General features: G+C 33.7%; 1 protein-coding gene across 1 annotated transcript in view; it reads right to left on the reverse strand.

Moving 5' to 3' along the window:
- Positions 1 to 4063: 4063 nt before the first annotated feature.
- The window catches only part of LOC148940466 (cystathionine beta-synthase-like), a 65255-nt gene continuing 56520 nt past the window's right edge, over positions 4064 to 12798 (reverse strand). Inside the window, exons 7-8 of the mRNA XM_089105514.1 lie at positions 8306 to 8580; positions 4064 to 4816 (exon numbers count right to left, since the gene is read on the reverse strand). Of these exons, the coding sequence (XP_088961640.1) occupies positions 4534 to 4816; positions 8306 to 8580 (558 nt within the window). The 3' untranslated portion in view covers positions 4064 to 4533. The remainder of the gene's footprint in view (positions 4817 to 8305; positions 8581 to 12798) is intronic.

Below are 12798 nucleotides of genomic sequence, written 5' to 3' on the forward strand. Positions count from 1 at the left end.
GTTTGTTTTTTTATGGACTTCGAAATTCGATTTCGGCCGTTCAGGGCTTGTGATAGTAATTTCTCGAAATAAATATTTTTTATCTTTATCTTTTAAACACCTCAATCCAGCCTCAATGGGAGGACATACTGAGAACTGCAAACTTGCGGTAAGATCGGCGGCTCCTTCTTCATGTCCTGAGTGACTAATGGCACAGGCGGATCTCTGGTCTAAGCTAGGAGCCCACTAGATTTTGATCTTCACTTTTAACATTAATAATACATCTCCTATATACCATAGTATCTTATATCAATCCTGACTGTCTTCGATTTGCAATAGCATAATAAGGTTAGCTGACTTACCATCATGTGAATACCTTGTTAACTTAGGGGACAAGTTATGACTAAATAGTCATTTGCTTTCTAAAAAACAAGCTAATGCCTCTATAATTACCACACTCACTATTATCACCTTTCTTATAGAGCGGATTAATTAGTTTTTTTCTAAAATCGCTAGGTACTTCCCCCTTTTTAAAATCATATTCATAATCGTCAGTACTGTAACTTTCTAAACACCATATTCAAAGATTCATTTACCACACTATCAACACCTGGGGCCTTATTATTTTTTAATCCTCTTAGTCTTCCACTCATAATAAGCCTTTTTTTCCTGTAGCTCTATCATGGTTTAGCACATTCTTAAAATGTTCCGCCCATCTCTCTTCATCTCTTTCCTTATCGCTATTTTGCCCCGTTCCTATATTTAGCTTGGGCAAGTCCAAATTGACTATTCCTTCTTTATTTATTAACCTGCCAGTACGATATTTTAGTATTATGTTCTCTGGCTGCATCTTCAAGATATTCGGCAATTTTATCCATGGCTTCCAGTTTTGATACTTTATTTTGATACTTCCTCCATTTTCTTTACATTTCTCTTATTTTCATATAATTTATCACCTAAATATGTCTTGTACAAGCCCTTCCTCCCCTTCTTTCAAACATAAAGCACTTTACTAATAACCCAGCTGCTTATCTTACTTTCTTCCCTTGGACACTACCCGCAACTTCACAAACCATTTTCCTAAAATTGTTCCATCTGTCTTCTACATTGTCAAACTTTCGACTCTCGAGTTTAGCATTCAAATGTTCCTAGAAATTTTCTCTCAAATTCTCATCCTGGAGTCTGCCAAAGTCATAGCTTCTCGGAAGGCAGTTATGTTTCCTAAATTTCAGCTTTAGAATAATGCGGGGCTCCCACGGCGTCAACAAAGTTAATAAACCGTTTTACTCGCATGATTTTGTTGACTTTATTGCTGTCGGAAGAAAGTTGAACTTTATTTAACTTTTTCAAGAAAGTCCACAAAGTTCAAGCAATAGCAGAAGACGTGTGGAAAATTTCAAATAAACAGCATACAACTTATTGTCTACAAGTATAATAGTGTATACTTGTTTAAATATTTTGCTTGGTAAAAGAAACAAAAAATATTATTTGGTAACATTAAAAGGAAAAAATGCTTTAAAATGGTTTTCTCAGATCCATGTCTAACTATTTCAGTTACTTTCTATGAAAAATTGGCGTAAAGTCAAAAAGGTAAAATCCTTGTATGAGTGCGATAAACTTTATGGTTCGCACTTTCATGAAAATGTTTATTACTTTATTGACGCTGTGGGAGCCTTGCATAACCCTACACACTACTAGATAATGATCTTTAATAACATCAATAACAACATTCCTATATATCCTAGCATCTTGTATTGAACCTGTCAGTCTTCAGTTTACAATAACATAATCAATAAGGTTAGCTGTCCTACCATCATGTGAATACCATGTTAACTTATGGACCATTTCATGAATAAATTCGTTATAATCAGACTGCTACACAATGACGACACAGTGAAAGCATAGATACACAAGTATTTCAAATCCAACAAGAGGGGTACTGATCAGCGTTGCCAACGTGGTACAATTGTACCGTTTTTAGTACCATTTAGAGGTCCTGGTACAGTGCAGTACATTTGGAAATTTTTTGGTACAGTCAGATTTCCCGCTACATTTAGGTTTTACTTGCTCCCTTTTTACTCAAATATCTGTTCCAAGTTTTAGTTTATTGAGTTTTCATATTGTTATGGCAAATTTTTAAGCTATTGTTCCGGTACTAGAAATTATTTTCTTGCGGTACGATTTAAATTGTAAAACTGGTACAGTTCATTTCAAAGCGTTGACAACACTGGTACTGATAAGACTAGGAGGAATCGAAGAAGGCCCAGTAAAAGGTCAGAAGTGATTCTTACGAGACATTTTGAACCTAGCTAACCTTAGCTAAAAAGATCTAAGGTCCCGGTATCTAAAGTTAAATGAGACAGGATAGATAAACAATTTTTTTTTCTTTTGAAAACTACTATGGGGTAAATGGTTGAAAGGGTTGTCGGTTAAATACTTAGAAAACAAGAAAAAGAAACTTGTAAAGGGATTGAACCAAGTAAAACCACAAAGACAATTCAGTCTTGTGACTAAAAAAGAAATCATAAAACAGAATATAGTAAAAACGAATCATGAAAAAGTAAGTTCATTACGTATGAGCAAAACATAAAACAATTGTAATGTGAAACGGGATTCGGGAACGAGAAGATGTTTGGAAAACGAAAAACAGAAAAGGGAAATTAGGCTGCCGTGTTTCAAATGACACATTGGTGGTAAGTTGAAATCAAATAAAAAGTGCAGGAATTTTAAAAAAAAGGTGGAGGTTGATTAGACAGAAGAAATAATACAGCGGTCTTTAGTTGAATTTGTAAAAAATAATAAGTTGAAAAAATGGAGTGTGGTTTCGTATAGGTGTTTTGAATTGGGAATAAAAAACCTTGAGTAATTTTTGAGTACATTAATGTGGAAGATGATGCACAGACAAGATTTTTTGGTAAATTGCGGGTACTGGGTAGGAGATTGGGATGAAGAAAACATGAAGTGAGTAGAGAAACTTTGGAGCAAAATAATGTATGTTTGTTAAATATTTGTAAGTATGATGCCAGCGTAAAAGGGATACTTTATAAAAAAAACGGCATGCTGTTAAACATATAGGAAGATGTTATTTTCGGGTAGTTGATTGTAGAGTGTCAAAATCAAACCTTTAAAAAAGTACAGAAAAATTTCTGCTCTGGAAGCGTACTGACAAACAATGCTATATGCTCGTTTCACAATTAAGTATATAAAGTTTTTCAAATTAGTACCTGCAGTAAGCTTTGATGAACCTTTTTTTGAATGAAAACAGAGGCTCGTTCTTAGGCAGCGGTTTCCAATACGTAATAAAATCCAGCTCTGCATCCTGCTTTTTCAGAGCCCTGGGTCCAATATTTTTACAAGAAGTTTTCAGCCACCGTGTTCTCTCTTGTCATCAAACCGGATTTGCTGAATCCAGAAGGAGATAGAATACCGAGTTCAAATTCGGGGCTCCACTATTTCTGAAGTTTAGATTCAAAAATTAACCACAATGGTAAATTCACGTTGACTTTTAAAAATGTCAACTGTTTTGGCTCAAAAACTCGCTTTGTGAAAACTGCGTCATGGCACTACACATGTCCAACCCGCCCTGGAACCCGTCGATTCTGAGAATGAGGTTTAGGTGACAAAAGGAGTGACTAACTCCCAATGCGAGTCTAAATATTTTACAAGGCCGTACCCAGGGGGGGTTGACCCCCTCCCCCGAAATGTTTTTCTGACTCTTAAAAACGTAACAAAAATGGATAAAAAAAAATTTTGTATGCGTTTTTTGTTTTTTTTGTGTAACCTCCCCCCCCCCCGATTTTTTTTAGTAAAGCCCCCTCCAAAAAAAAAATCCTGGGTACTTGTCCTGGGCCTTGTTATTTTAACATAGTAATGAGTAAAAGTCGAGTCTTCAAAAATTGCGTGAGCATCCTGGGTTTTTGTGAAAAAAAACAAAAAAAACATAAGAAGATACAAGTATTTAATTCTTCCTGGGCTGACCTTCATGACACATTGACCTTTAATTCAAAGCTCTGAAAGGTTGGAAATAATAATGTATTTAATTACTTCCCTCCTGGGTTTTTGTGAAAAAAAAACCATAAAAATATACGTCAGAATAAGTATTTATTTGCATGTTGAAGTACAATGAAGAATTAGAAAACAAGACAGAATTTCAGTTTCTTATTACTTTGTATCAATTCCAACCTCTATAGAAAGTTGGTTAAAAGATTATTTGATCAAATAGGATCCAAATAGATCAGGTATGTGGAATCTAGTAGTATACATACATTTTGTTTTTGATTTTAGTCCTTTTGTCAGGCTATATTCCTTTTTTTGTTGTGAGCGTTGAAATTTCTTATAGGAATACAATAAAAGATTAGATATCAAGAGAGTATTTCAGTTTGTAGCTAATTTGTTTAGATTCTAAACTAGTTTGTTTCAAATATTGTTGTAAGAACAGAATCCAGACTATGAAAAAAAAAACATCTTAGGCTATTTTATTAGACGGGATATACCGAACAAATATAATGAACATTTTGCTATCAGAATTAGCAGTAATGAGAGGCAATCAAGTATTTAATGTCCATTAAGGATGGGCTCGCCATTAAGAACAGTTTGTCCGTTAGGGACAGGTTTATTAGATGAAATATATCTGAAAAACTCAGTTTTTGTTATAATTTCTTTGCCTAAAACGACAAATCCATCACGCTCAAAAAATCGAGCTACTGAGCCAATTGAGGCGGTATCATCTGTGAGTTTCATGTTGGTAATCATGATTCTGTCAGCTGCATGATTCTTCTCAACTTTACAGTCTAACATTTTGCTCAACAAAATATCTTGATTGAAAGCTCCAACAACCCTGAAAAAAAAAAAGATCGTCGGTGGAATAGATGGAGTAAATTTTCAGGTTTACCTTGAGCATTTTCAGAGTTTCAATTTTAAAAATTTCAGCAAATTTTTAATGTTGAACAAATAAATTTTCAGATTAATTTGCTAGCTAAGCGATGAATATATCAGTTGATGAATTTTCAGACGCTTATCATTAAAATTGCAAATTCTTCTTTGAGCCCTTAAATAGACCCTTAAAGTGACCCATTATTCCTTAGTTTTGGCTAAAACTACGGCTAACAACGACTAAAACTTGCCATTTGATTAGAAATTCAATACTACTTTGGTGTTTCATGGTCGCCTATTCCAAGTACATGGGTTTAATATGGTCGAGTCCAGTAAACTTATATAAACCTTTCAATTCCACCATTTTCAAGGTTTTCATAGATCACGGGTGGGTATTTTCACCCCACATGAGATAAGTTTCAAATTCCTTTTGTTCAAAATATTGACAAGATGAATAAAATTAGAAAGAAATAGTTATAAAAAAAGATGCGATATTATATAAAATCAATAATGGATTTTGAGCTGAATTATATATTTTTATCTTGGTTCTATGAGATCAAAAGTAATTGATAAGGTTTTACTATAAGGATCCCTTTAACATTGGCGTAATTTTGTGGTGGGGGGGGAGAGGGGAGCAAAACTAGCTCTGGAGAAGGCAATACCGCCCCCCTGGCCCATAGAAAATTACGCCCCTGCCCTTTAAGGGCGTAAAATGGAATTTTTGATTGTAGCTATTAGTATATTTGGGAAGGGCATTAAAGACGCATCGAGTGGTATATTCCCATTTTGACTAACATATTATGTTTGATATATCTAAAAATTTCAGGGAGGAGCTGGGAGGAGCTTGAAAACATGGAGGAGCTTGCCGATGGTTTAAAAAAAAAACTTGTAATTTAAGTCCATGATACACAATCTTTAAAAAGGTGTTCAACAAAGTCACTAAAACGTTTTAGTAATGTAAGGTCAAGTAAGGTAATGTAAGGTCAAGTAATGTAAGGTCTTATTATTGTATAAATGTTAATCTTGTTTGAGTGTTCCCCTTCCAAACAAGCTGCAGTAACAGTAAAATTATTACCTCGTATTACTAATACAACTCTTTTTGACGTCACTGTGAAAGATTTTTGAAATTGGACTTTGTTTAAGTTGATTAAAAAAATGTTTCAGTAATTTCCCCCATGTCAAATTTTTAAAAGCTTGTGCAAAAAAAAAAAATCTGCCATCTTTGTTAAAAGCATCGCAGACAATGTGGGAAAAGGGTTGCAAGAATATGTAAAGTCAGAACACTTACAATAAAAGAACTTTGAATTTTGGACGGAATTAAATGTAGCAATAAAAAAGTAGTTAGTAAATTTATGGTGACAAGAATGAAGCAAGGATTTTGCTGTTACTGCTGCTTGTTTGACAGGGCAATTCTCCTGCAAGGTTACCTAAAAATCACGTCTTGCTGAATTGGTATAAAATAGTTTTATTTGTTTTTATTTTTGATTTCTCAAAAAGCGTCTTAAGCATCATCCGCCACAGGCTTTAATAAACCTATCCTTTTAAGAACCCTGAGAAAAGGTGTTCTTTCTAGCGTTGTTTATCAAGGATTTAATAGTTGCTAAATGAACATGAATATGTAATTCATATTATCATTAAAATTAATAAATATGCAATAAAATTAATGAATGAATAACTAAATGTATGTTGATGAATAGCTAAGCAGAGTCTATATATATATATATATATATATATATATATATATATATATATATATATATATATATATATATATATATATATATATATATACCAAATATAATTTCCTTCTAATAGATAATTGGCGCAAACTACTTCAATCCACCATTACATACTAATTAAATTAAGCAAAAAGTGTTTTGTTTTTTTCAATTTTGGACATCCATAAAAATCAGAATTGATGCTTAAGAAGGACAAAAATTTCACTAATTACATTTAAGATGACTTTTAGAGACCAATCTGACCAAGTCCAATCAATATTTTAGCTTCAAATTCTCTATACCTAATATATGTCATTAAGATTTATAGGAGTTGGCCATGTTAAGAATTAGACTTATAAATTCAAATTAAATGATGATACAACTATTTACCATAATTTTTGTCCCATAATTCAAATATAATTTATTTTAATTAGATTTTAATTTTATTTCAATTGAAGAAAAAAGGTCTAAATGAATCAGGACATATTTTGAAATTTCTTTCAAAAATTCGAGATTCAAAATGTTTGTTGTTTGTAAGCGTAAATCTTGTCTGTTAAGGTTTTCAATTCTTTACTGCTGTATATAATATCCCCCCCCTTAACACAAGTCAGCAGAACTGGGATGCTCAAGCGCTTCCTTACTAAAAGCACATTCAGGATAAGATTTAACTAATACCAAAATTTAGCAAAATTTAATACCAAAATGCCAGACCCATTCATAATAGGATTTACTTAAATTCTTGATGTAGCCAGATTCAGAACCGATGTTCAGTTTGTCTTTACTTCTTTCGAATTTAAATAGAGGCAACTAATCAAAGAGCTTCATTACCAGACCTTATCTACATAGAAATATGAACTTCACAGTGATTCAATCATAAGGTCAAAATTTTCTCTCCTAGCTAGCGTGAAGTGGCTAATTAGACAAATCTAATTATGAATGGTCCCGATATTGGCTCAAAGCTCGACGTTACCTAAATCTCGATGTTAGGTATACATCAGTGCTAGCTAAATAACATTTGAAAGAACCTCAACAAAGCCAGAAGAAGATGTTTTTGTAATGACCTTCCCAGCACCAGTAAACATATAGCCTTCTGTTCTCACTCTTTCAACTTACGCTCACACATTCAAAGCTAAATTGAAAAACAGAACATATTGCCTCAAATCGCCAATAATCTCAGACCAGAATTCATCAAACACTATCGGATGCTAACGAGGCTTGTATCTTTTCCCCCTTTAAGATTTGAAAAACAGATATTTTGACCAACTGCTATCACTAATACAACTCCCAATGCTCCTACCATTACTTTAGCTAATCGCATTAGTAAAACCTTCAGGGAACAGTGAATGTGGTGTTAAACTGAATCAAAACACAATGTACACGTAGGTTATCAAAGGGGTCCAATATTACCACCACTTCTTCTATTACTACTGCTATTACTAATGATGCTATTGAACTAAATCAAAATAGTTTAAGCGCATCCAGGTTGTCAAAACAGGCCAGGTTGTCAAGGTATCCAGGCGGTATATCTTAGGATTGGAATAAGATATAAAGTGGAAAATTTCAGGGGAAATTTATGTAGCTTGAAAGCTAAGTCAAAAGGCACTATGGGCATGATTCCAGATTCCATCATAATTTCAGATTCCATGAGAAATTTGTGTTCTCCCCTAGTTTACAGCACAATATTATTACAGCACAATTACAGCACAAAATTTACAGCACAATAAAATAAAACTTACTTTCCATTTCGTTCTAACAGGCAATATTCCACCTTGTTATGAGTCATAGCTTCTGCTACACTATCTACAGTAGATTCAGCAGGAACAATTGGCACTTTCTCCTTATTCAAGTTTGACAGAGGGTGTCCAGCAAACCATTGTTTGTTAACTTTTGTGTCTTCTAAAAATCCTCTCTCAATCATCCAATTATCTGACAAGAACTTTGTCATGTAATTTCTAACGCTGTCTGCAAACAATACTAGACATCGCTGATTCTCCTTAAGCTTTGCGGCAGCCTGGAAAGATATTTAGTGTTTATTTGGTGTTTGTATTATTATTAGTGTTTAAATTTTAATAAGTTAGTGTTTTACATAAAACAAAGAGAAAGGAATTGACTTACCCGCGGCTCCCAAGGAATACAGTAGGTACGTAGCACACTAACTGTGTTTTAACTATAGTTTACCTCTCATCCCTATCCTAGTAAGCCTCCATACATTTATTTCTTTATTCCAATCATGTTCAAAACCTTCAATCATGCTTTTATTATAAAGAGCAAACGGAATGACCGGAATAAGTTTTCAAATGTTTCCTCTTTAGCTTTTCGCATAGTTAGTTTTTTCATAATTAATTTTGCTTATGGAGGCGCCAGACAGGGAGGAAAACATGTGCTCTCTCTTCCTAGATTTTGAAAAGCACCATATGGGGTATTTTCACTGAAAAATATCCTTTTTGGCATTTCCAAGGAATATATTGAAAAAAAAACCTTAGATTCTTAAGTCGTTCGACTTATTTCTTGAGAAAGGAGGGGTATCAATATGGAAAATGTCATTTTTGAAAAATTATAATACAATATATTTGAGAGCTTTTCAGCTACGGATAAATCATATATTTATTATATTTACTTATTTTTATTTTAAAAACAAAATCACCGAAAGCCACAATATGTGTAGAGTTAAGCCTTAGAAGCAGCTGATACTCCCAAGGTACAAAAATAGTCCCCTTTGCAGATCGAAACTTCTACTTGAAGAAAAACTTGAAAAACCCGACTGGTTCTTTTATGAGAAATATTTCTTAATAATTTTATGAGAAATATCGAAACAGTAAAAAGAACGAAGCCCTTGAGCCACAAAATGGTATAGGTAAACTCTAAACTCCTCTGCGATATAAAGCTCTGAATATATCGAATGTTGTATCGAATATAGCATTCGATACTATTTGGTTTCTAATTAGTTTATCTTGCTAATTAAAGGAATGAAAATATGACATAGTTATACTCGAAGACCACACTGCCTTTTCATGATATTCAAATAACAGTTCAATACGGACAAATCATTTTATTTGACAGTGAAAAACAACAAAATCTCAGGATATTTCCTTTACATATACAACGGCCGTCATCAATTTCAATCCAATGGGTTTATTTACAAAGATAAAAAATAAATTGCACATAACAAAAAATACTCAGTCCATCTCTGGACGCCGAGAACCACAATCAATATCATTTCAACATAAAACGCAGGGTGGTCACCGCTCTTACTCTCAAACAAAACATTACCTCTCATTAATAAAAAAAAAAGCAAATAACCATTACCTTCCTGCTCCTTTCCCCAGGGGAAGCCACCCCATCATAAATAAAAAAAAATCATACTTCGGATATTTATATTTTAATATTTTTAATTATCATACTTTAAAATATTTATCACACTCTACTTTAACTTTTCTTTTGTAATGCCAATAAATGATTTTTTACTCTTTTTTAAATGACGCTAGGGACCTCCTAGGTCTCAGCTCTTCAGGGATCAGATTCCATATCTTGGCGCATGTTATATTTGGAGAAAAATCTGATCGTACAGTCAGGGTGAAGGGTATGTGCAGGTTTAATGACGATTGAGTTGGCAAATTATGATGGTCCGAGATAGGCCGGAATGGTGTTTTAAATGAAAATAGTAGCTCACCAGCTAGAAACTTAAACTCAAAGGTCAAGCATGACAATTGATGTAGCGACTCTAATAATAAGTACTCTTAGTTTTTTTCAATGAATATGAGACATTGTGTATGAATGGAGTTCATTTTTCGCAGATGATATTTAGAAGTTGACTACCAGACCATTGCACAGTACTGTAAATGGGACTTTACGAGCATCTTCGGACTGAAAATAATCTCCATCGTGGCATAGGTTATAGCAGCGGAGTTTAGTGTGTGCGGGGTTCAGCACTCGACTTCGATTGTTAACGTGGATCAGGAACAGTAGCAGGCCTTATATTGAGCCTTGGGGGACACCACATTTGACGAGTACATCGTTCCTTGGATCTTCTCCCATAAAAATTCTGCGTTCCCTAAGATAAGATCTGAACCAATCCAGAGCTTTGCCTCGTATTCCTATGTCTTCCAGTCTCCCGAGGAGAATTGAGTGGTACATACTATCAAATGCTTTTGTGATATCAAACAGAACCACTGCAGGTAGCAGGCCAGAGTCCAGAGCTTTGTTCATCCATAAACTTAAAGCTGTTAGTGCATCTTGAGTGGAGTGCCCTGGTCTGAACCCAAACTGGCGATTATTAAGAAGCCCTTTCTTTTCCAGAAACAGGAGTAGCTGCTGCTGCATAGGTTTTCAAAAACTTTTGAAAATACTGAAAGAATAGAAATAGGTCTGTAATTAGCCGGGTCAAGTCGAGAACCTCCTTTGTGCAGCGGAATTATTCTAGCTCTCTTTAGTAATTCTGGGAAAGTACCCTTTTGCAACGACAAATTTATTAAGTAAGTAAGGGGCGCAATGATGGACGGAGCAACTGCTTTTAAAACCTTTGTGTGTACTCTGTCGAACCCAGAAGCCGAATTGCCTCGCAGATTTTGTATGACTAACAGGATTTCAGATCGAGAGACAGGTAAGAAGTGCCATTGACTTACCATTAGTCGGACCAAGGTAATCTTTAAAACTCTTGCTGGGCTTTCCAACAGAATCTGCAGTTTTTTTTGCCAACCTCAGCGAAAAATGTCCCCAATGCATTTGAAACATTTACTGGTCCCGTTACAGTTTCCCCATTAACAGATAATTGCGATGGAAGATCAGGGAGAAGGCTACAGGGGCACAGTATGGAGTTTACAACCTTCCATATTTTTCGAGAATTCTTTCCACTTATCTATTTTCTCATTAAAATAATCTCTCTTGACTTTTCGTAAAATTGATCGAAGACATTTATTATAATTTTCATATTTCTCAAGCGTTGCTATGGCATGGGTCATTTATGTGATCAGTCCATAGTTTATTTTTCTTATTAATAGACTGGAGTAGTCCGTGACTAATCCAAGGGCTGATAGGTTGATTTTTCTGTTCAGTGATTTTTGTACGCTTTTCGCAGAAACAGTTCGTATATGTACTCATAAAAATACTATGGAATTTCTCAAATCCTCTATTAACATCATTTGTGCTCATAACACTTTCCCAAGAAGTGCTCTCTATATTTTGTTTAAGAGTTTCCAAGTTCTTATCATTCAAATTCCAAGTTGTAAATCCCTGTTTAATCAAACCATCAGGTTTAGGATGTAGATGCTGTATGTTGAAAATCGTAAGCAGAGGGAAGCGATCAGAAGTGTCAGATAGCAGAACTGAGGCCGATATTGGTTGCATCGTCGAAAAAGTGTTTTCAATCAATGAGTGTGAAGTGGGAGTAACTCGGGTAGGTATCGTCGTCAAGGGGTACATATTCGAGGCTGACATTGCACTAAGCAGATCTGCCGAACCGGCGGACAGAGGAAGAGTTAGATTAATAATGAAGTCTCCCATTAAGATAGCTTTGCTGCCTCGTTTTTCCAGAATACCAGTTATCTGGCTTAAATTTCCCAGGAATGCAGAGATGGATCCTACCGGTGGATGGTATACTTCTCCAACTGTTATTTTCTTCTGCGAAGGTAAGGATATTTCAAGGAAAAGTGATTCATAAACGCCTTCGACGTTCCGTGTTAATTCTCTACTAATACACACTGAGTAGTCTTGCCGTGGGTAAATAGCTAAGCCTCCCCTACTCATAGTCGATCTGTGAAAAAAATGGGAAATGTATCCAGGCATTTCCAAAAGGGTATCTGTTTGTCCTGTTAAAAAAGTTACTTAAAAATAATAAAATAATACAAATTAGACACCGATATTTGTAAAAAAAACAAACAAATTAATGACATATCGTTTAATGCTCTTTTTTTTAAAGCAGTCTATATATATATATATATATATATATATATATATATATATATATATATATATATATATATATATATATATATATAAAAATATAATATATATATATATATATATATATATATATATATATATATATATATATATATATATATATATATATATATATATATATATATATATATATATATATATATATATATATATATATATATATATATATATATATATATATATATATATATATATATATATTATATATAAACAGAAAACAAAAATAAAGGGCATAAAACAGAAAACAAAAACACAGAAAAACAAATTGGAT

The sequence above is a fragment of the Artemia sp. Qi Xiang Cuo genome, chromosome 19 (genome assembly GCF_049724085.1).
Source record: "Artemia sp. Qi Xiang Cuo chromosome 19, ASM4972408v1, whole genome shotgun sequence".
Classification (NCBI taxonomy): Eukaryota; Metazoa; Arthropoda; class Branchiopoda; order Anostraca; family Artemiidae; genus Artemia; species Artemia sp. Qi Xiang Cuo.